The sequence below is a fragment of the Chiloscyllium punctatum genome, chromosome 22 (assembly GCF_047496795.1).
Source record: "Chiloscyllium punctatum isolate Juve2018m chromosome 22, sChiPun1.3, whole genome shotgun sequence".
In the NCBI taxonomy this organism is placed as follows: Eukaryota; Metazoa; Chordata; class Chondrichthyes; order Orectolobiformes; family Hemiscylliidae; genus Chiloscyllium; species Chiloscyllium punctatum.
This window is the reverse complement of record NC_092760.1, coordinates 54,524,069-54,549,101: the sequence shown is the minus strand read 5'-3', so window position 1 is coordinate 54,549,101 and position 25,033 is coordinate 54,524,069. Positions and strand designations below refer to the sequence as shown.

Here is a 25,033-nt window from a genome sequence, read left to right as displayed (position 1 = left end):
GTATGGAATGAGCTGCCAGAGGAAGTGGTGGAGGCTGGTATGATTGCAATATTTAAAAGGCATTTGGATGAGTATATGAATAGGAAGGGTTTGGAGGGATATGGGCCGGGTGCTGGCAAGTGGGACTAGATTGGGTTGGGATATCTGGTTGGCATGGTTGGACTGAAGGGCCTGTGTCCATGCTGTACGTTTCTATGACTCTGACTCTACTGTATTATATAGTATTATGCAACTCTTGTTTATTTTCAAGAATAAAACCTTTGTGATTTGACTTGAATTCATTTAGCAATAAAGGTTAAGGAGAAGGGTAATATTCATAATCCAAATACAGACAGAGCACTAAACAGTGCGCAAAATACCCAATATAAAAATCTTTAAATGTAGACATGTGAATGTCAGCATTTGTATGACATCTCTGCCTAAATAGTAAACCGAAAAACTAGCTTTATTAAGATAAATAGCCTTATTAAAATGAATGATTGCTAATATTGGCATCTTTGGTTCCTTAACCTTAATCCTGCTGCTATTGCTGCTTCTCTGTCACACACCAATCCTTCACAGCCTACATAAGCTGTGTGGGTGTGTATGTTTTATGCTTGTTTGCTTGTATATCTTTGTATCCCTAGGTAGGCTGTTAACATCTCATTATTGAACATTCATAAGAATCTTTTAGGATATCTTTTATAATTTTGTTGGGAACATGTCTCTAGAGTGCTCCCTCATTCAGTTTGTTTAATTTTGTGTCGTTAAGCTATCTAATTTCACTGTTTTATTATGTGCCTCTCTTATTTTATTAAATATTCTAAGGAGGGACAAAAAAGGAAACTTGAATTGGATTTTGCCCTGAAGCATTTTAAGATTATTCTTTCACAGGAATGGATGTCAATGGCCAGGCTAGCATTTTTTGCCCATTCCTAATTACTTTTGAGAGTGTAGTGGATAGGCTATGTGGTAATTGATTTTCACCATTGTCTCAATAGGGATTTTTTTTTTAAAAAAAGCATTACAGGTTTCTAGATTACATCACTGAAATTAGTTCTTGGACCTTCATGGACTAAACTCTTCATAGAAACAAAAAAAACTGACATAAAATGTCCACAGTTAATCATTTGGCCACACAGGTTAACCATGTATAATTTTACAAACTCATCTGAGCTGAAGCATTTTTTATTAGAATAAACTGAAAACTAATTCACCCAGTCAAGCTAAGGGGCTATCATATCCTATTTTAATTTACACTTATGTGACAAGTTTCCTGTGTTGGAGATGAAAGTCATTGCCCAAAATTTCCACGTTTTAAATCAGGAACTCAGACATTGCAATACACAGACCAACTGTATTTCAGGGAGCTGTTTTTGGCAGAGTACAGACGATGGTTTGTGACTGGAAAGAGCAAGAATAAGTTGTTCTCGGTCTCTCAAGAAGGAAAACACACAGTAACAAAGCTGATTAAAATTAAACATCAAAACATCAAGAACCCCAAGAACAACTGAAATATTCACCACAGCTGAGCTTCTAAGACATCAATTTAAAAAAATCCGCAGATAAAAACATTTACAACTAAAGGATTGTATTTCTTTCACCTTTCTTTTGCACTAAACACTGCCCCTTGTCAAATTTATAGCTGTACATTTGAATGTTTAATATTGGGTTTTTATTATTTTTCCTTTGATAATAAAGCTTTTTTATTTCCACTCAAAAGATTGTAATTGACTTCTTGTTTCTGGTAAACTTGTTTCACTACATTTTAATTGGAAGAGAGGTTTGGTGTTGTGTTAAAGCAAACATGAGGCAGAATCTTATAGGAGCCTGAACAACATGGACTCTGTCACAGAATTGAATGAGAACTCCAGTGAGCCCTATCTCAATATTGGGAACATTTTGCTGAATCATTTATCCTAGTTTCAGGTGTTGAAGTGAGATTCACTAGGCCATGGTGAAGAAGGGCTCATGACTGAAACATCGATTCTTCTGCTCCTTTGATGCTGCCTGACCTGCTGTGCTTTTCCAGCAACACATTTTCAGCTCTGATCTCCAGCATCTGCAGTCCTCACTTTCTCCTAATGGAATATTAATCTTGATTGCAAAAGGATTTGACCATAGGAGTAGTGACCTCTTGCTTCAATTTTGAAACCTTCAACCCCCAAATTTATTGAAACTCACAGATCCTGTTGGGACTTGACAGGATAGATACAGGAAGTTGTTTCCCCTTGTGGGAGCGTCTAGGACCAGGAGGCATAATTTGAGAATAAGGGGTCACACATTTAAGACAAAGATGAGGAGGAATTTCTTCTCAGGATTGTGAATCTGTAGAATTTTTTTTTTAACCGCAGAGAGAGGGCTGTTGAGGCTGGATCATTAAATATATTCAAGGCTGAGACAGAAGACAGATTTTTTTTTAATAACTAAGAGAATCAAGAACTATGAGGAAACCACTGGTAAGTGGAATTGAGGATTGAGCCATAATTTGATTTGAATGGTGGAGTAGACTTGATGGGCTGAATGGCCTACTTCTGCTCCTATACCTTATTGTATAGGAGCTTGGTTAGACAGCAATGTGTCAAGTTTTCATCTCTGTCTTAAGGAAGATATTATTACTATAGAGGGAGGGCAACAAAGATTCACCAGACGTGTTCCCAGGATGGCAGGATTGTTTGATGAGAGATTTATTCTTTCGGCTTTGAAGAATGAGAGATGATCTCATTGAAATTTGCAAAATATTTAAAGGGATCAACAGGGTAGATGCAGTTAAGATGTTTTTTTCTGGTTGGAGAGTCTAAAACCAAGGGGCATAATTCAAAATAAGGGACTGCCTTTTGGGTCCAAGATGAGAAATGCTCTTTGTCCAGAGGGTTGTGACTATTCGGATTTCTCTACTGCAGAGGGCTGCAAAAGATCAGCTTTTTATTATATTTAAAGTAGAGATTGATACATTCTGACTATCAATGGCATTCCTGGTTATGAGCATGGGGTGGGTAAAAGACATTGACGTGTTTGATAGCCATGACCATGTTGATTGGTCGGGCAGGCTCAAGGGCTGAATGATTTAATCCTGTGTTGTTCAATTGTTAGAGTGATGGACCATGGGATGCCAGCACAATAATATTGAGAATAGTGGAGCATGAACCTTGGAGTTGGATACATAGTCTCTTTGCTATGAGAGAGAATTATTGGAGAGAAGATGGTGGCACTTACGCTGGCAGAGTGAAGAAGGGCATTGACCATCTTCTGATGTAACTGGCTGGAGGAATTGCAGAGTTGAGAATGCACTGATCCAGGCGGACAATCTTGGAAAAGGCGGGCATGCTGTTGGTATCAAGACCATTTTGCTGGCTCAAGGGTAAGACAATGTCATATGTCTGCCTTACTCTGTCCGCCAGGATCTCCACATGACTGGTGGCAAAGCAGGGTGCCAATTTCCCCTATCTGCCATGCCTGGGGCATACTGCCCAGGGTAGCACCAGACTGACAATGCTTGTCCAGATGCATGATAGACTTTTTTAAAGAAGGCATTAGTACCAGGGATGCCAGTAAATTCTGGGATATCCTTGTAGTATCAAGTTGTATTGGGAATAACGAGTGGAAAGATGTGTCTAGAATGGGTGAGTGGGGCACCATAGGGGCAATGTAGGTAATTAATGAGGTGAGATTGATAAGATAGGGTGATAGATCTCTCACTTCATAATGAAAAACTCTCCCAAAAAGGTGACAAAGCTGACACAGCCAAAAAAAAATAAGACTCAGCTTTCTGATGGTGGTTTTCTTTTTAATGCACTTTCTTTCCCTTTCTGTTTCTCACGGAACATGATTTCACAATTAATTCATTGTGCTTCTCAATTCCTCCTCTATTACTCAATGTCATCGGTTAAAGGCATGCACTGTTTTCCCCTTTGTCATACGTCCCAGGTGCCTTTGCTGTATTATTGTCAATTTAGACTTCTATCGACTTTGTGGGCAAAATATTTGAAAAGCTGAAGTGACAAACGACACCCACTTTAGCAGACTTACATTTTAACTACTGCAATGTAGCAGAATTAGGATTTCAGTCATCTGATGTTTGTCTTGAGAGAGAGGGTTGAGAGAACATGGTGGAATGGCAGGTAGATGGGATTGAGAGCGAGCAGATATGCAAATGTTCTTTGAACCTGATTGCCTTTTTTGTGTCAAAATATACATATTGCATTTTTGCATAAGATGTCTGGGAGCCCTCAGGTTTTACAATCCAGATTGAGGCTACCAGCTGGAAACAAAATTGAAGGGTTCAGCAGAAATGGGAAGGAATAGAAGACATAATCAATCATCTTCAACAAAAGCATTTGAAGCCAAGTGAATTGGTATGTGGCTGATGGTGCTGAAAGTGCTCTGCACTAACTATGTAATGAGCCTGAAGAATAATGGTGATATTCCAGTTTGTTCTGTCCCTAACATGACATATCCTTGATCATTAAGTTTATTAAAATGTGTTATAATGAGAAAAATTATTGAACTTGCTGCTTAGTATCCGAATATCATGAGTTTGTAGAGAACATATTGAGAATTGAGACATCATGAGTAGAGTATTCTGAAACTGCCAAATAATCTAGTCATTATATTTTGTCATATTTGCAGGTCAATCTGCTCAGTTATGTATAGGATTTTAGAACGAAAAATGTGCTTCACAATGATTGACCTATAAAGATCGTGTAAAATGCATTCAATAAACATTTTGCCTGTTCAGTTCTTTTATTTGTTCTTGGGATTTGGGTGATGCAGACACACCAAGTGACCTGTATGTTTACTTGGTTCATTTATTATACTGGCAATTATCATGGTGGAGTCCTTGTGACCACAAAATTCTGGTAGAATCATTGGTTCAGGTACTTTGGCCGATGATTCTAGCAAACCATTTAGTTTTACCTTTGTACTCACACACAGGAGAGTACAATGAGGTTGTGTCGAGGACAGAAATATTCAGGGACTCTTCACCCCCTGTTAGGTACCAGCTTTTTACACACTATCCTTATGGAGTGTGACAGGACTACAGGCTGATTGTGGGATCATTTAGCTTCATTTTTAGCCTTTTACTTTTGCTGTTTAGAATGTAGTTAAGGTCCATGTAATAGCTTAATCTGCTACTTATGAAAGACATTTTGTTGAAGCTTTTCATCTTGCAATCATCAGGACAGTTTGTAAGAATGCCATTGTAAAATGAAAAGTAACATTTATACTGAATGGGAGTAGGAGAGTACTGATTGTTAGGCAATAGACTGTTGAGAGAATTCCAGTGCAGATATGATGCTAGCTATACAGACTGTAAGTTGTCGTGGGACCTTGAGAGTTTTCCTACCTATCTTAACAAATTGCTGAAATAATTACCAACCTCCCCACTTATGGCAGTTCACATCTGACTTCTGCTCCATTTTAACATGCGCCGCCCCCACAATAAATTGCCGCATCGCAGATACCCATTAAAGATGGCCAACCTTTGCCTCAATGCCATCTTTAAAAGTTTCTTGAGCACCTGGATGAACACTGGCAATATGAAGTTTCCCTGCAGTTCATTAACATACAAATCTGAACATGTCAGAGTAGGAAAATGTGGCACTATGTTTCTCTAAAAGGGACCTGAAGGACCTGAGGGATGGGGTGATGTGAAGGAAATATGTCCTCTTCTCAGGATTAATGCAGAAAGCCATGTCACCAGACACTGCCAGCTTGTTTGGGTCAGTACCATCCCTTGATGCAGACGAAAGGCCAGTGATGCAGAAAGAAGATTAATGATCTTTTTGGGTAAGTCCAACTCTTCTCTCTATCACCTCACCCTCACTATGTCTGCTATGGTACCATTTTTGACCAAGATTCATGCTCTGCTGCTCTCAGTTAAACATCTTCCCTCATTCACTCTCATCCCCTCAACCTCCCACACCACTAACCTTACATGCCCTTTGTGCTCCCTCTTCAATCCCTGGAGACATCTCACCAGCTGTCCTCACGTCCATGCAGTAACAGCCTTGCCACCTGCTACTATTATGTATTTGGGCTTCATTTTCTTACTATGGGAGAAAACAGCTCATAACAGAGCAGAGAGAATGTGCATGGGGCAGGCCGGGGAGGTGCCTGACATTCATGTCCTGACCCACTATGAAGAGAAATTTCTGGTCCTTTCAGGAGAAGACCAGGATGATCCTGCAGGGGTGTACAAACGTCCATGTCCTGCCAGCCCTAAGCAAGTTATTCTTTGTTCTTCAGTAATCCTCTCAATAAATCTGCTATCACTCTTCATCATTGTACACCACTTCTAACCACTGACCATAATATCTTCTCCCTCTCTTCTCTTGCAAGCTCTACTGGCCTGCTCACGACATTGCAAGAAATGGCAGCCTCCTCTGGAAGTGCCATCGCTGGCCTCTGAGGAAGGGAGTTTTGGGCCCTCAGAGGAAGCATTGACAAGGTTGCCTCCTACACCTCCACGAGCCCAAGTACTGACACCTCAGGGTGAACCGTAGGTTTACAGAGTGTGGGACTACTGCGGCAGATCTGCACCAGGCACTCCGAGGACAGCTGGAGACCAGGTACCTGCTCAGCCCCAGGCAGGAGAGGATCCTGTAACGTCAGCAATCAGGGACTTTATCCCTATGCACAGCCAGGAACAGGAGTAGTAGACAGGGATGTGGAACACAATGGTCCTCATTGACCAGAGGCTGCAGCAGTACAGCAAGCCATGTGACTAGCTACCATGGAGAGCCAGGTCCAGCACCTGTATGGTCTACAGGAGAGGTACCTATACCTGTACTCCATCTCTCTTGACTTTTTGTTTGCTTAGTTGTAGCTATTACTATATAATGATAGGCCAACAGATCCATTGCAGTAGGTACTTTGTGGAGTTGCAATGTGCATTAAAGTAACTATTATTACAGTGAGCATAATTGACAGTACTAATTCTCAAGATGATGCCTTGTGTTATGAACAATCTACAGTGTTCTCCTCACATTGCCTTGGAAGCTGCTCCCCTCTTGGGCTATCCAGAATTGAGGAGGATGGTGGCTGACCTTTTTGGGGAGGGATCGACCTGAAACAGTGGTTCCTACATTTCTGCAAGGGTAATTATGGTCACTGGAACATGAATCACTGATGACGTCTCTGGACAATGGGTCTTCGAAGCACTAGAGGATGTCAAACATTCTCAGAACCCTGAACCCCTCATTAATTTCTCTCTGATGAGGCTGGGAGCTGGGGCGCAGCAGGTATCCCTTCAGCCACCAAAGTGTTACCTGTATGGACATTCTATTGTGGGCAGGCAAATCCATATATATTCCTGGGAGATTAGAGCAAATATTCTGCATGATGTACTCCATGATACTGATTGAGTTTGATTTCATTGTAGTGTGAAGTTGGACTTGATGTGATGAGCCATGAACTTAGCAATTCTCTAATGGAGAGAGCTCATGGTATCAGGATTTTGAGATAAGGTGGAGCTTAGCACGATGATGCACTCCTCCACTAATACCGATGCGAGCTTTTTTTGTGTCAGGAAACTCTGCCAAATGTCTCCACATCTGCTCCAGTGACAGTGAAGCAGTGGTAATGAAGTCTCAGTCATGATATGTGACTTGGAAGGGAACTGGCAGATGTTGGTGTTCCCATGTTTCTGCTACCCTTTTCCTCCTAGATTGTGGATGTTGAGTGTTTGGTAGGTACTGTCAGCCAGGGGCTTGGTGTGTTTCTGCAGTGAATCTTGTAAATGATGCATGCTGCTGCCACTGTGCAAAGGTGATGGAGTTAACAAGCGATTGTCACAAGACATGTGCCTTTCAAGAAATGCCTTTTTGAGAGAGTCTACTGTCCTTTCATTGACCTCTTTTGAAAAATAAATCCAGGTACCCAGAATCCTTAAAACTGAATAAATGCAAACGTTCATAGCTGCACCCTAACAGAAGGTTGTTGAAATGATAGGTTAAAGCATAAAATGTTCTGAGTTTAGAATTATGAAAATCTCTTAATGTAGAGAGTTGGGACCTGCTGAAGCTGCTTGATGCAATAATCTCCATTGTGAAGCATTGCAGATGCTATGCACTCCCTCATGAGACAAGATTAATAGATAGCATAAAACTCTCCTGTAGTGCCTTCCTATGGAAGGCCCATGTTGAATCATCTCTCCCAGTGTAACAATTTGTGGGCCAGCAATTACAGTTCCAAAGAAGAATGATCTATTAGGCTCCTATCCCTCTACCCACATGCTGCCAATCTGGCAGAGTTTCTCCCGCACTTTCTGTTTTTGTTATAGTTCTCACTCCTCTGCTGAAAGAATCCTCTTTCCAAGACTCAACTCTTTGTATTTGGCTGGAGCCATGATCTGTCTTCCTCATTCATCAAAGGGTTTGCCTAATGTATACTCTGTAAGCCTGACTCTATCCCGATCCTGCTCCCACAGTGGCAATTGGGTACTTTATTTACCGAGATAAACATGGGAAATTTCTACCCTGCATGTCAGCCAAAATTCAGTTTGAGACTGGCAATCCTGAAAGAAACTAAGACAAACCTTTCTGAAAGTGTAATACCAATATTTATTTAAAATAAAACATAGTAAACTTATTTCTAATAAAAAGCAGGATAAATTACACGTACATTTCAAATGAAAAATCTCAACCCAGAACATTGATTGCAGTTTTATGGCTTTTGAGATGGTGCTTGTCCTGCTGAGTGTACCCAGTATTTTACATGCCCTTTGCTGTGCCATATCTTGGACACTGTATAAGGTTATGTTTTAGATGGTGAGACAGTATGGCTTGCAGAAGGAAACTGTATTTTTGGGTGCTTAAAAATTGACGTCCAGCATTCCCTAAACTTAAAAATGATGTCGAGGTCATCCCCAATCCTATCTGCAGATGCTTACAGAGCTCTCACCTGACTTGTATTAATTACATTAATCCTTCAGAATGGATATCGGAGCACAAACTGTGGGGATTTTCATGTTCATTCTTTTCTTTTATAAAAGTAGCTTGAGTGAAACCGTGCTCGTTGTAGCTTTTAATGAATATGTAGCTGAACCTCTGAGGTAAACAGTGATATCACTGCAATCTCGGTAGATGTGTGGGGGTGTTCTTCTAAGATGTTTGTGTCTGTACAGCAGAGCATGCTGCTCTGTAGCCTTACCATCATGTGCAGTGTAACAATAAACATAGTTTAACAGTTACTAATAAATCTGGCTTGAACTTTTATCATTATCATTATCATCACACATTAGACCCTGATCAGACATTCATGAACTCCCCTTAAAAATACGCTGCAAAACCATCAACGTGATATCAAGGAGGTAACATGGATGATCATCTCATTCTGGGATTCAGCTGTCTTTGACGTCCACAGTACGTATCAACTCATTTTATAAATAATTTGAAAAAATGCTAACGTCCTGAAATAATCAGAAGGCTGCATTCTGTGGCTGGCATCATGGGATTTACAAAGGGCATTTATCTTTGGGATCTGGGTGCAGGCTAATGGGGTGATACTTCTTTCTCTGTTGTATGTATAGATCTTTCATCCATGGGATTGCCTGAATTTAGGAAGGTGTATCACTCCTCATTACTAATATGCTGTTCGGTGAGCAGAAAGGTCACAAAAACACACTGTCAGTTAGGATTTGAAACAATGTGTTTAATAATCCACCATGAAAAATCACGAGGCGAAAGTGAAGACTGCAGATGCTGGAGATCAGAGTCAAGATTAGAGTGGTACTAGAAAAGCACAGCAGGTCAGACAGCATCCAAGGAGCAGGAAAATCGATGGTTCGGGGTGGAGAGATAAATGGGAGTGTGGTGGGGTTGGGGAGAAGGTAGCTAAGAAGAGTGCAATATGTGGATAGAGGTGGGGATGAAGGTGATAGGTCAGAGAGGAAGGTGGAGCGGATAGGTGGGAAGGAAGCTGGACAGGTCACGAGGATGATGCTGAGAAGGCTTCAAAAGCGCCTTCCACATCCATTAAAGCTTCACCTGCACTTCCACAGATGTCATTTATTGTATCTGTTGCTCCCGATGCATTCTCCTTTACACTGGGGAGACTGGACACCTTCTCACAGAGCGCTTTAGGGAACATCTCCAGGACACCCGCATCAATCAACCACACCGCCCCGTGGCTGACATTTCAACTCTCCCTCCCACTTTGCTGAGGACATGCAGGTCCTGGGCCTCCTCCACCGCCACTCCCTCACTGCCCGACGTCTGGAGGAAGGACGCCTCATCTTCTGCCTCAGAACACTTCAACCCCAGGGCATCAATGTGGACTTCACCAGTTTCCTCATTCCCCCCCCCCCCCCCTTACCCCAGTTCTAACCTGCCAGTTCAGCACCATCCTCATGACCTGTCCTTCCTGCCAATCTTCCTTCCCACCTATCCGCTCCACCCTTCTCTCTGACCTATCACCTCCGTCCACCTATTGCATTCTTAGCTACCTTCTCCCCAGCCCCACCCCCCTCTTATTTATCTCTCCACCTTGGAGCCTAATTCCTGATGAAGGACTCCTGCCTGAAATGTTGATTTTCCTGCTCCTTGGATGGTGCCTGACCTGTTGTGCTTTTCCAGCACCATTCTAATCTTGACCATTATCAATCACTGTCTGGTGTCTGCTGTTCCCTGGTAAAATTGGAATGAAGCATTTCAGTTGACTTTCTTTACGTTAGTGAGAAAGGATTTAGGTACGGTGGCACAGTGGTTAGCACTGCTGCCTCACAGCGCCTGAGACCCGGGTTCAATTCCCGCCTCAGGCGACTGACTGTGTGGAGTTTGCACGTTCTCCCCGTGTCTGCGTGGGTTTCCTCCGGGTGCTCCGGTTTCCTCCCACAGTCCAAAGATGTGCAGGCCAGGTGAATTGGCCATGCTAAATTGCCCATAGTGTTAGGTAAGGGGTAAATGTAGATGTAGGGGTATGGGTGGGTTACGCTTCGGCGTGGACTTGTTGGGCCGAAGGGCCTGTTTCCACACTGTAAGTAATCTAATCTAATCTAATCTAAATGTTAGATTTAGTGCAGAATATTTGAGTTCTTTACTAAGTTCTTGAAGCAATGTTCTTGGTGTCCTCCTGGGGTGTTCTGTATCATATACTATTCCTTAGTTGCTTGGCTTTGACAAACAAAGTATTTAGCTGGCCTATAATTAGCACATTGTTATGTTGTAGCGCAGCAGCAGTAAGCAAGTGTATGCAACAGGGTGTGGAAATGTTATTCGATTTCAAGTTGAGAACTTGGAGTTAAATTAAGAGAGGCAGTTTAATTGTTGCAGCCAAAATAGGACTTATCATAATGCAGGACCTGTTAAGGAGAACTGCTGGAATGAACCTGCAGTTGAATATTTGATTTTATTGCTGCTTGGTAATTAGCTTCCAGCTAGCAGTTGTTTGAGTGTTTTCAGAGTTTTTTGAGATGGCATTCTTTGTTAAACTGCAACCGGATTCTTCTAGGGAGCATGAAAGGCCATTGAAGAATTGACTGTTTCACTCTCTATAAATGCTGCCTGGCCTGCTGAGTATTTCCAGCATTTTCTATTTATTTCTCCTCATCTTGCATACTGACAGTTACTGTGCATTGTTGACTGCTTGTTTTTTAGAAGCTTATTTCCAGGACACACTCTGTGTTACAATTCTGGTACTGGTCATCCTTGATCACTGTAATGTCTGCCTTCAAGTCTGAGTGAAGACACTGAATTGAAGTGAATTGAATTAACTTTATTGTCACATGTACTCAAATGAATACAGTGAAAAGTTAATAGTTGCCACATTACAGCACCATCTTAAGTGCAAAGATACCTGGGTGCAGATACTTAAGATCAAAATCTTATGAAACAAAACAAAATTAGAAGAATAAAGAAATAAATAGTCCAGCATTACAGTTTAAAGGAATAAATGAGAGAAAATAGAGAGGAAACAAGTTCAGAATATCAATCTTTCCGACCCAGACCATACCACTGGCCCAAATGTTACGATCTCCAGATTATCGGAGACTGAATGTTAGACCCACACAACGTGTATTAACAACCATGAAGAAATTCTAATGTGCTGACCTCAATGGAAATTGCCCAGGGTGTTTGAACTTCTGATAGATGAATCTCCATCTCCCTGGATCCTCCATGGACTCATCGATCAGAAGTTCAAACACCCTGGGCAATTTCCATTGAGGTCAGCACATTAGAATTTCTTCATGGTTATTAATGCACGTTGTGTGGGTCTAACATTCAATCTCCGATAAGCTGGAGATCGTAACATTTGGGCCAATCAGAGACCGAGTCTTCAGCCAGTTCAATAGGACATACCTGAGTAGTTACCCATGAAATGTTAGATTAACATTTCTGAAGAAGTCTCTGGACCCAAAACGTCAACTCTGTTTTTCTGTCTGCAGATGGCTACCAGATTTGCTGAGTTTTTCTAGCAATTTCTGCTTTTGTTCCTGAAAAATCCAAGCCCCTCTCCTGGGGAAACTCTAGAATTAATTTATCCCCCACAATCCCTCATCCTGACCACCCCGCATTATACCCTAACCCAATACTGAGGCAAGGAGGAATACCTTCACTCTGACCATGCTGATTTTGGAATTCATTGTCTCTGAGGGCTGTGGAAGCTCAATCATTGAGTGTGTTCAAGACTGGGATTGATAGATTTCTACACACTGAAACCATCGAAGGATACAGTCATTGTCTACTTCATCACCATTTCCCAGCACTATCAGTCCTGATCTCATTGAATGGGGGAAGTGAGCTTGAAGAGCTAGTTGTCTTATTTCTTATGTACTTATGACTTGTTTCAATTACCCTTGTCCTGACCACCCAACTCTATCTTTCTGCCACCTTTATTAAAATTCATTCCCAGGATGAGGCCATCGCTGGCTAGGCCAGCATTTATTGCCCGACTTGGAGAGCAGTTAAGTGTCAACCACATTGTGTCTGGAGTTACATGCAGACCAGGTAAGGACACTAGTGAACCAGATGGGTTTTCTGACAATCACTAGCTGTTTCATGGTCACCATGAGACCACAAATTCTAGTTTTGTATTGAATTCATATTCCACCATCTGCTGTGGCAGGATTTGAACCTGCATCTCCAGAAGATTACCTGGGTCACTGGATTAATAATCCAGTGGTATTACCACTAGGCTATTGCCTCCCCCTGCCTGATCACTTTACCTGTCTACCTTAGTGTCTGCGTGGGTTTCCTCCCACAGTCCAAAGATGTGCAGGTCAGGTGAATTGGCCATGCTAAATTGCCCGTAGTGTTAGGTAAGAGGTAAATGAAGGGGTATGGGTGGGTTGCGCTTCGGCGGGTCGGTGTGGACTTGTTGGGCCGAAGGGCCTTTTTCCACACTGTAATGTAATCTTAAAAAAAACCACCCGCTCTACCCACCCAAGCACCCTACCCATTCATTCATGCACCCATTCACTAAACTCACTCTCATTAATCTTCATGGTCACTATTTCTGATACTAGCTTTTTCTTCCAGATTTATTTGATTTATGGAATTTAAATTCCTGACTGACTGCTTGAACTTTTGTCTTCTGATAATTACTTCAGCCCCTAGACCAGTAATATTTTGTTATGTGCTTCCTTTATTTGCAAGGAGCTTGCCAGAGGAATGCTTTGAATTGATGTGTTTGGAGAAGAGAAGAACTAGTAGCCAGAATTCAGACAGTACAGGATATCAGAGGGACATTCTGAGCTCGCCTGTACCTGCATCCCAACATCTACAGGGAAAAGCAGAAGATCTCACTTTGGCAGATGTTATTCACTGAGGCTCCATTTCCGGTTAATGACTGTGCACACGGACTGCTCGGAGGCATCACAATGTGCGTGTCTGACTTCAAATTTAAGGCAATTGTCTGACTCACAATGAGATCAGAATATCACACTGACTCACACTGAGATGGGAATATCTGATTTAAATATCATGCTGATTGTCTTTTTAATCAGCCCAGTTGCACCAGGTCATTCTTTATATTGTGCTGATAGAAATAAATCAGGACTCCACATTTCTTCTTTGACTTCTAAAGTCGAAATACTACCTGAGATGACTCTGCTAACTGTCTTTATCAGAATGTCATACACCAAAGGAGAAGCTGCTGTCCTCTGTTATCATGCGATTGTTATGCAGCATTGGGCTTAAACATGTGCAGGGATGGTGCTCTTCAGCTGTGATTTGAAGCATGGCTGTATCGTTTTGCTAGAGACTAAAAAAAAATGCAGGTGCTGGAATCCATGGTACACAAGCAGGAGGCTGGGAGAGTACAGCAAGCCAGGCAGAATCAGGAGGTAGAGAAGTCAATGTTTCAGGTGTAACCCTTCTTCAGGACTGGGGCTGGGTGTAAAGGGAGCTGCAGATAAAGGGGGTGGAGGGGGAAGGATAGTGAGGTGGGGATAATTAGAGACAGGTAGAGGATATGACCTGGTTGGTCAATGGGAGGGATGAATCCAGTAGGTGGCTGAGAGGAATTGAAAGGAAGGGAGGGGGAGGGGCTTGTGGAAATGCTGACTTACAGGGCGTATAGAAAGTGCACTCCAAATTGTACTCTCTCTATTCCTCAATCTCAGCTGATCAAAGATCATGGGGCAGCTAGCATAAACGCTTCAGTTATACTTTGAAAACCTCCTTCGAGAAGATTCCAACTATAAAACTGCAATCAGGTCAAAAATGTGGAAAATTACCCAAGTAAGATTTGCACCCAAAAAGCAGGACAAACCTGTCCTGCCAAATACCATTCCATCTGTCTACAGTTAATCATTAGCAGGTGTTGGGAGCTTTCATTGACAGTGCTATATAGTAGCTTTTACTCCACAATAACGTGCTCAGTGATGCTCAGTTTCACCTCTGCCAGGGCCACTCAGCTCCTGACCTTGTTATGCCTAACTCCAAACATGGATAAAAGTGCTGAATTCCAGAGTTGAGGTGAGAGTGACTGCTCTTGACCTTAAGAACTGCATTGACAGAATTTGACATCCATTGACTGTACCTTTGCTCCATCTCCTTGGAATCATGTTAGAGTCATACCTAGTACAAAAGAAAGGGATTCTGTCAACTTAGCTCCAGGACATCAATTCAGGAGTTCTTCCTGATTGATTAGAAAATATCTATCTATTCACAGATGTTATAACACCAGAAGGTGGATTTGAAGCCAGCCTTCCAGTTTCACTGCGTAATAAGAGCCTTGGCATTCCTCAGGAAATGGATTCATTAGGGCTGGAGAGGAGATGTCCACTGACAATTGCATAATATTCAGTCCTATTCACAACTCCTCATTCTGAAGCGTTCCCTGTCCAAATGCAGATCTGGTCAGCATACAAATATCTCTGACAAAGACAATCTAATCATCTTCCATTGTGACCTCTATAGAGGTTTACAAAATTATGAGGGGCATGGATAGGATAAATAGACAAAGTCTTTTCCCTGGGATCGGGGAGTTCAGAACGAGAGGGCATAGGTTTAGGGTGAGAGGGGAAAGATATAAAAGAGATCTAAGGGGCAACTTTTTCACGTAGAGAGTAGTACTTGTATGGAATGAGCTGCCAGAGGATGTGGTGGAGGCTGGTACAATTGCAACATTTAAGAGGCATTTGGATGGGTATATGAATAAGAAGGGTTTGGAGGGATATGGGCCGGGTGCTGGCAGGTGGGACTAGATTGGATTGGGATATCTGGTCGGCGTGGACAGGTTGGACCGAAGGGTCTGTTTCCATGCTGTACATCTCTATGACTCTACCATCACTGGGTCTGTTACTATCAATATCCTCAGAGCTAATACCATAAGCTGAACTGGACAAGCCAAGTAAACACAGTGGCTAAAACAGCAGGTCTGTGGTGATGAATTCACCTGGTAACTCTCAAATCCTGTCCAACATCTAACAAGGCCAAATTCAGGACTTACATGGAATACTTTCCATGTGCCTGAATGAGTGCAGCTTGCAAGAAACTCTCTCCATCTAAGACAAAGCCACCCACTCGATTGGCATCCCATTCAACACCTTTGACATTCACTCCCTCTCCAACCAATGCACTATGGCAGTAATGTGTACTATGTACATGATGCACTGCTGTAACTCACCAAGGTTCCTCTGCCTACACCTAATCATTCTGTGAGTTTTATCACTAGAAAGAAAGACATAGGTGACAGATACAAGAACACCACTTCCTGCAAGCCATACCCCCTCCTGACGTGAAACTACTGCACTGTTCTTTCACTGTTGCTGGGTCAAAATAATAAATTTCCCTCCCTACACTACGTTGATTGGAGCAATTTAAAAAGGCAGCTTATCATCAGCTTCTCAAAGGCAATTAGGAATGGGCAATAAATAGTGGCTTAGCCAATAATGTCCACATCCTGTGAAAGAGTAAGAAAACCCCTCATTGACCATGCACTGACCATCTGACTGAATGACTCACCAGAGAGTTTTTATTTAATTTGGAATGGGAGCGATGGAGTTGGGAAAGATGAAATGTAGGCTTATAAAACAAAAGTATATGACAGCATTATAGGCAGCTATTTGGCCCGAAGGGTTGATTTTACTGCTCCTCAGATGCTGCCTGACCTGCTGTGCTTTTCCAGCACCACTCTAATCTAAACATTTGGATAACAAACCCAGAGAGGAACAGGAAGTATGCAAACATAGAAAAACAAATAGAGCAAATAGAGTCAAAGGGTGAATAATGGTTTTAAAAAAAAGGGCAAAAATTAGTGGTTTCTTACCTAAGCACATACAGTGAATATTATGCAATAGTCTGACAAGAGAAGAGGCCATATTGGACCTGGTGTTGGGGAATGAGCCAGGCCAGGTAGTAGAAGTTGCAATGGGGGATTTCTTTGGGAATAGTGACCACAGTTCTGTAAGTTTTAGAATACTTGTTGACAAAGATGAGTGGTCCTAAGGGATGAGTACTAAACTGGGCCAAAGCCAATTACATCAAAATTAGGCAGGAGCTGGGAAATGTGAATTTGACAACTTTATTTGAAGGAGAGTTCACATTTGATATATGGGACGCTTTCAAAGATAGGTTGAAGATAGTGCAGGATAGGCATGTCCCTTTGAAAACAAGGGATAGGAAAGGCAAGATTCGTGAACCATGAATGACAGGAGAAATCTCCAAGAGGAGAAGGGAAGCATACATAAGGTCCAGGCAGCTAAGAATAGAATGACCTGGGAGGAATATCGGGAGAGTAGGACCATTCTTAAACAAGGAATCAAGTGGGCTAAGAGGGGTCGTGAAATAACTTTAGCGAGCAAAATTAAGGAGAATTCCAAGGCCTTTTATTCTTGTATAAAAAGCAAGAGAGCAACCAGAGAAAGGATTGGTCCACTAAAGGATAAGGAAGGAAGGTTGTATGTTGAGCTGGAGAAAATGGGTGAGATTCTCAATGATTACATTGTATCAGTTTTCACTGACAAATGGGAGGTGATGAACGCTGAGATTAGAGATAGAAGTTTGTTTACTCTGGATCGTGCTGACATAAGGAGGGAAGATGTGTTGTGTAAGCTAAAGGATATTAAGGTGGACAAATCCCCAGGACTGAATGCGGTCTATCCCAGCTTGCTGAGGGAGGCAAGAGAGACACTGACAGACATCTTTGCAGCATCCTTAAACACTGGTGAGGTGCCGGAGGACTGGAGAGTTGCTCATGTTGTCCCCCTGTTCAAGAAGGGTAGTAGGGATATTCCAGGTAACTACAGATCAGTGAGCCTGACGTCAGTGGTGGGAAAGTTGCTGGAGAGGGTACTGAGGGATAAAATCTATTTATTTATATTTGGAAAAGAATGGGCTTATCAGTGATAGGCAACATGGTTCTGTGCTGGGTAGATTGTGTCTTACCAACTTAATAGAGTTCTTTGAGGAAGTGACCAAGTTGATAGATGAAGCAAGGGCTGTAGATGTTATTAATATGGACTTTAGTAAGGCATTTGATGAAGCTCCCCATGGTAAACGAATGGAGAAAGTGAAGTCACATGGTGTGCAGGGTGTTCTAGCTAGGTGGATAAAGAACTGGAGACAGAGAGTAGTAGTTGAAGGGAGTTTCTCTTAATGGAGAAAGGTGACCAGTGGTGTTCCACAGAGATCAGCGCTGTGGCCAGTGTTCTTTGTGACACACATAAATGATCTGGAAGAGGGCATTGTTGATCTGATCAGTAAGTTTGCAGATGACTTGCAGATTGGTGGAGTAGCAGAAAGGGGACTGTCAAAGAATACAGGAGAATATAGATAGACTGGAGAGTTGGGTGGAGAAATGACAGATGGAGTTCAATCCAGGCAAATGTGAGGTGATGCATTTTGGGAAGTCTAGTTCTCGAGCGAATTATACAGTAAATGGAAGAGCCTTGGGAAAAGTTGATGAGCAGAGAGATCTGGGAGTTCAAGTCCATTGTACCCTGAAGGTGGCTGCACAGGTGGATAGAGTGGTCAAGAAGGCATATGATATGCTTGCCTTCATCGGATGGGGTATTGAGTATAAGAGCTGGCAGGTCATGATAAAATTGTATAAGACTTTGTTTTGGCCGCATTTAGAATACTGTGTACAGTTCTGGTCGCCACATTACTAAAAGGATGTGGACACTTTGGAGAGGGTGCAGAGAAGGTTTAGATTAGATTCAATTCGATTCGATTCCCTGCAGTGTGGAAACAGGCCCTTCAGCCCAACAAGTCCACACCGATCCTCTGAAGGTCAACCCACCCAGACCCATTTCCCTCTGACTAATGCACCTAATGCTATGGATAGTTTAGCATGACCAATCTACCTGGCCTGCACATCTTTGCACTGTGGGAGGAAACCCACGCAGACACGGAGAGAATGTGCAAATTCCACACAAACAGTCGCCCAAGGCAGGAATCGAACCTGGGTCCCTGACACTGTGAGGCTCCAGTGCTAGCCACCATGCCACCGTTTATGAGGATGTTGCCTGGTATGGAAGGTGTGAGCTATGAAGAGAGGTTGAATAGGTTAGGATTGTTTTCATTAGATAAAAGGTGATTGAGGGGGAGTGACCTGATTTAAGGACCACAAAATCATGAAGGATATGACAGGGTAGATAGAGATAAGGTTTTTCCCAGGGTGAGGGATTCAATAACGAGAGATCACAGGTTCAAAGTAAGCAGAGAAAAGTTTAAGGGGAATATACGTGGCAAGTACTTTACACAGAGGGTGGTAAGTGCAAATGCGTTGCCAGCAGAGGTAGTAGAGGCAGGCACGGTAGATTCATTTAAGGTGCATTTGGACAGATGCATGAGTAGGTCGGGAGCAGAGGGATGCAGATGCTTAGGAATTGGGCAATAGGTTTAGACAGTGGATTTGGATCGGCTCAGGCTTGGAGGGCCGAAGGGCCTGTTCCTGGGCTGTAAATTTTCTTTGTGCTTTGTTCTTTGTTTTAGGAATACGATAAATGAATTAATGGGACAAAGAGGTTAATGTGGTGATCCATTTTGGAAATATGATTACAGGGAGAAGCTGAGAATTAAACATTTGGGGGATGGGTTTTTTTGAGAGGTCGGAAGGAAAGGATGTTTTGTTAGTACAGGATGGAATAAAGATGATAGTATGAAATTATCTTGGATTGGAAGACCTAGAATCCATTTGAGTTGAGGTATGAAATAAAAAGAGGAAGAAAAAACTATAGTAGCCTATAGGTCACTAACGGTAGCTAAATTGTAGGTTAGGGAACAAATCAGGAAATAATGAAGCTGTGAGAAAGTAAATTTGTCTTGGATAGCTTCAACCTTCATGTAGATTAGGAATATCAGACGGGCAGATATAACAATGAGGGAAACCTCATAGAACGTATTCTAGAACATTATTAGATTAGATTCCCTACATCAGGTACTCAGCCCAACAAGTCCACACCGACCCTCTGAAAGGTAACCCACCCAAATGCATTTAACCCTGACTAATGCACCTAGCATTAGGGGCAATTTAGCATGGCCAATTCACCTGACCTGTGCCTCTTTGGACTGTGGGAGGAAATCAGAGCACCCAGAGGAATCCAACACAGACACTGGGAGACACAGAGAAACTCCCAAGACCAGAATTGAACCCAGGTCCTTGGCACTGTGAGGCAGTGTTGCTAACCATTGAGCCACTGTGCTGTTGTGGATCCTAAGGATAATGCTTTTTGGATCTGGTAATGTGTAATGGGGCAAGTTTAATAAATGGGGGCTCTCGGAATAAACATTTGCCTCGGAAATAGTGACTACAACACGGTAGAATTTAGCATTCAGATTGAGAGTGGGAAATGTGGGTTGAAAACAACTATGTGAAACTTAAGGTAATTGCAAAGGAGGAGGGTGCAGTCTTGGTTGGAGGGGATTATGAAAGGAGTTTTGCAGAAACGATGGAAAGCAACAATGGCAGATGTTTAAGAAAATAGTTCACACTTACAAGAAATAGATATCCCATTGAGGAAAAAGGATACAAGTAATGGGATAAACAATGGGATTGTCATTCAAGGAACATAAGTATAGCATCAATCTGAAATAAAACACACACAATGTGGCAAAGACTAGTAGTAAATCAGAGAATTGGGAAAATGTTAAAAATCAATAAACCACGAAAACAAAAGAAGAAAATAAACGTTTTAGTGTAAATAAGCAAGTAATATCAAAATAGACAACAAAGAGCTTCTATAAAGATGTAAAAAGGAGGAGGGAGGCCAAGATGAACATAGGCACATTAGAGAATGAGAATGTAGAAATAATAATGGGGAATGAGGAAATGGCCATTGAATAAATACTTTATATTCGTCTTCACAGTAGAAGACGCTAAACGTTTGAAAAATACTAACTAATCAAGAGGCAAAAGGGGCGAGGGAATAAGTACAATAACTCTCTCTAAAGAAAAAGTGCTCGAGAAACCTCATAAAGGCTAATAGGTCTCCTGAACTTGATATAATACATCCTAGGATATTAAAGGATATAGTAGACATAATGCATGCACTGGTCATAATCTTCCAAGAAAATTTAGATTCTGGAGAGGGTCTAGACAATTATAAAACTGCCAATGTAACCCTTATTCAAAACAGGCAAGAGACAAAAAAAAAGATCACTATTGAGCTGCTAGCTTAACATTTGTCATTAAGAAAATTTTAGAGTCTGTTCTATAGGATGTAACAGCAGAGCATTTAGAAATTCCTAATATGACCAAGCAGACCCAGCATGGTTTCATGAAGGGCAAATCATATCTGACAAATTTATTTTAACTTATTGAAGAGATAACAAGGCGGATAGATAATGGGGAACCAATAGATATAATATATTTCCAAAAGTCTAATAAGACACTACACACTAGACAAGATAAGGTAATAACCCATGCTATAGAGCATAGTATATTAGTAGTATAACATATTGGCCCACCAACAAAAGACAGTGTTGGGATAAGGGGCCATTTTCAGGTTAGCATCCTGTATCTAGTGGATTGCCACTGAGATTAGTGCTTGGGGCACAGTTAATTACAATGTATATTAATAGATTGGATGAGGGAAGTGAATGTACGAGTGCTAAGATTGCAGATGACTGAAATAGGTGGGAAGCCAAATGGTGAAGATGCCACATGGAGAGGTTGTGTGTGGAGAAAAGCTTGGCAGATATGATGTGGGAAAATGTGAGGTAATGCAGTTTGGCATAAGCAGTCCTTGAGAAGTGGGATAGGTTAGTAAGCTATCTGTCTCAGGAGTATAGAAAGCAGTTGAAAGATTTGTTACTGTAGTGTAAGGACATATGTAAGAATCAGATGGGGAGGACTAATGCTATTGTACACAAAGTAGACATAGGGAATGCTGTTCTGATAAAACAACACCCCTATTGGCTAATCCTTTCAAAGCCTGACAGGTCCACATGGAGGTGGAGGCCATGTTCGATGAGGACATCATCGAACCAAGCCAAAACGAATGGAGTTTGACGATCGTCTTAGTTCCCAACCCAGATGGGAGTCAACGATTCGACATGGATTATGAGAAGGTCAACACCGTTACAAAATCAGACTCATAAGCAATTCATAGATGGGAGGACTGTATCAAGAAAATCGAATAAGCCAGTTACATCACCAAGTTGAACTTAATGCGTGGTTTTTGGCAGGTACCTTTATCAGAGACAGAGAAAGGTGCGTTTGTAACCCCAAATGGGTGAAATCAGTTTAAAGTGATGCCCTTTGGGATGAAGAATGCACCCACCACATTCTTTGAACCACTACAAGAAGCAAAACTGGTGATAAACTTAAATTAAACTGAATTTGTGAAAGCAGAGGTGATGTTCTTGGGACATAACGTCAGTTGTGGAAGGTTGACCCCGTGGAACACAAAGATGAAGGCCATCGAGGAATTTCCATGACCAACCTCAAAGAAAGAAGTACTCCAATTTTTTGGACTCAACTGATTCGATCAGAAGTTTGTTCCAAACTTCAGCAGTGTAGTGGCACTGTTAATCGATTTGCTGGAGAAGAACATAAAGTTTCGGTGGACAGAACAATGCCAGGAGGCTTTCGACCATTTGAAATCAATATTAACCAGTTTTAGCTGCATCAAACTTTTCAAAACCTTTTAAAGTCACCATCGATGCTAGTGATATCGGAGTTGGAGCTGTACTCCTACAGGAAGATGAAGATGGGATTGAACTATCAGTTGGTTCCTTTTCGAAGAACCTCAACATCCACCAGAGGAAATACTCCATGATCGAAAAAGATCTATTGAGTTTGGTACTAGCCTTACAACATTTAAATTGTATGTCACTAACAATGTGTCGGAGATGGTTGTGTACATGGATCACAATCCACTCACATTCTTAGAATGCTTTAAAGACAAGAATGTGAGACTATTTTGTTGGAATCTTATGTTACAGAATTTTAATTTAAAAATCATACATGTGGGTTATCAGAATGTAATCGCAGATGTGTTATCGTGGATTTAACTGATAAAGTTTAGATGAGATTTATACATATAGGTATATGGGAAGAAGTTAAGGTGAACTTATATTGAAGTTATTTGTATGCCAGGATAATGTGTTTAAAAAATAGAAAAAATAATGAAGTCATCTTTTCAATATGATGGTTCATTTTTCTTCTTAAGGAGGAGGTATTATGAAGATGTGGGTGTACTGTACCTTTAAGAGAGTTAAAAGCTATCAGAACTGCCTGACAGCACCAAGTGTTCTGAATAATGTAACACTGTAACACTTGGTTGAAAGCTACATTAGCTAGGCTGCCTAGAAATGACAAAACAGATTTGAAATAGGCCAATCAGTTTAAATTATATCCCAAAAGGTACTAAATTCAAATCAAGTTTGAATTTAGTGTATTGACAATCTTGAAAGCCAATGACACAATCCGATGCTTTCGGGGTATAAGACTGGGAAAAATTGAACATTTGGGATGAGCACTGCCAAGTCAAGGACATCTGCAGACTGCTCGGAGAATGGCTCTTAAACATACTTTTAGCAATCCATGACCTGTGAAGTATAATCCCTAAGAAGAAGAAAAGAAGACTCAGGAAGATCCCAATAGAAGATGGCTGATTTTGAAAACTTGAATTTTTGGTAAATAGTAATTGTGAGTTTTATTGGACTAGTGTTATGGAAGGGAAAGTAAAAGATAGGTTAGAGGAATGAGTTGTAAATAGTTGTTAGTTAATTATTCTCTTTTATACTTTAAGAAATAAATTTATTAGTTTTACTTTAAATAGTTCTTGGCCTCTCAAATTTTCACAGATTATTGCAGGGAATGAATCTTTTCTGTGTTGCTGCTTTAAATTAAGCAGGAGGGTTTCCCTCGTGTTGGAACAATAGTAAAAACTTGTCTCCAGAAAGAGGATTACTTCTGCTCCCCATTATTTCTTTCACAGCAGCAAAGCCCAATTCTCTCTCAGACTCCCCCAGCAGCAGTTCTTTGTTCTATGAGATACTGTGAAAGGTGCCAGACCAGCACCTGACAGCTTAGTGTGTTTATGTTAGTGTTTCTCTCCCCAGTTGTGATAATATTGCTCCAAACTGAGGTGCTTACCAGAAATTCTAATTATATATTCCCTTGCAGAATTGTCTGTTTACTCTCAGTTAAAAGGACCTTTTGAAAATAAAATTGGCTGGCCAACATTGCTGCTCTGTTCTCCAATCAGCAACAATCACAAATATCCTATTCATTTCAAAACCAAAAGAAATGCAGATGCTGTGAATCGGAAACAAAAACTGAGTGCTGGAAAAGCTCAGCCTGGTAGTATGTGTGGAAAGAAATCAGAGTTAACATTTTGAGTCCAATGACCCTTCCTCAAAACAATTTCTCTCAGATGCTGCCAAACTTGCTGAGCTTTTCCAGCAATTTCTGTTTTTGTTTCTGTTCATGTTCATTTCATTTTTCTTTGTAATATCTTGCTGCACGCTTTTTGATACTGCTTTTGATAAACGAAAAGATGGTGAAAGGTTAGCGATTATTTTTGAAAAGATTTGTAGCTCATATCACCAGCGCTTCACCAGAGACTCTCTCTGATGTTACCTAGTATGGTGAGGAAATGTCTGAAAACAAATCTTTCAGCTTAGTGAGCTAACTTACATATTTATGGTGAAAGGTTATCGGGGATAAGCAGGAATAGAGAACAATCAGATCAGTCACTGTCTTATTAAATAGTGCAGCAATGTCAAGGGCTGAGTGGCCTATTCCAGCTCCTAATTTTGTAAATTTATATGCACAAAATAGCTTTTCCGTCAAACTAAGAACAGTCACAGCATAGAATGAGGAACTTTGAAATAAACATTAAACAAAATGCAGGTTATATTTCTTTAACAGGTGCAGGATGCTTTGAGATGAATTCTGGTCCCCAAGCCAGTAAAATTGTTTCCAGTGACTTTGCCACTACAGTCAGAGCCACACTAGATCTTCAGTATAATAAACATCAAATTGTTCCAGGTTGAAGTTAAGAAACCTTGGCTGGAATTTAATCGTATGAATCCATATTAAACATGGCTATTGTCCTGGAATTGCTCATTAATTTTAAATGTTCATTACTACTACTAAATTGGAAAACACGATACTCGTGAACACTGATATCTTGCACTTTAATGGATATGAAAAG

At 41.3% G+C, this 25,033-nt stretch overlaps 1 protein-coding gene across 2 annotated transcripts in view; it reads left to right on the top strand.

The window, feature by feature from the left end:
- Nucleotides 1-25,033, top strand: part of tub (TUB bipartite transcription factor) — a 413,149-nt gene that overhangs the window by 40,021 nt on the left and 348,095 nt on the right. The window contains exon 1 of one of the 2 annotated variants that reach the window (XM_072592346.1): nt 6,686-6,756. The exons of the other annotated variant lie outside the window; for it this stretch is intronic. Within the exon in view, the coding sequence (XP_072448447.1) occupies nt 6,716-6,756 (41 nt within the window). The 5' untranslated portion in view covers nt 6,686-6,715. Of the gene's footprint in view, nt 1-6,685; nt 6,757-25,033 lie in introns of those variants that run through there. 2 annotated transcript variants of the gene reach the window in all.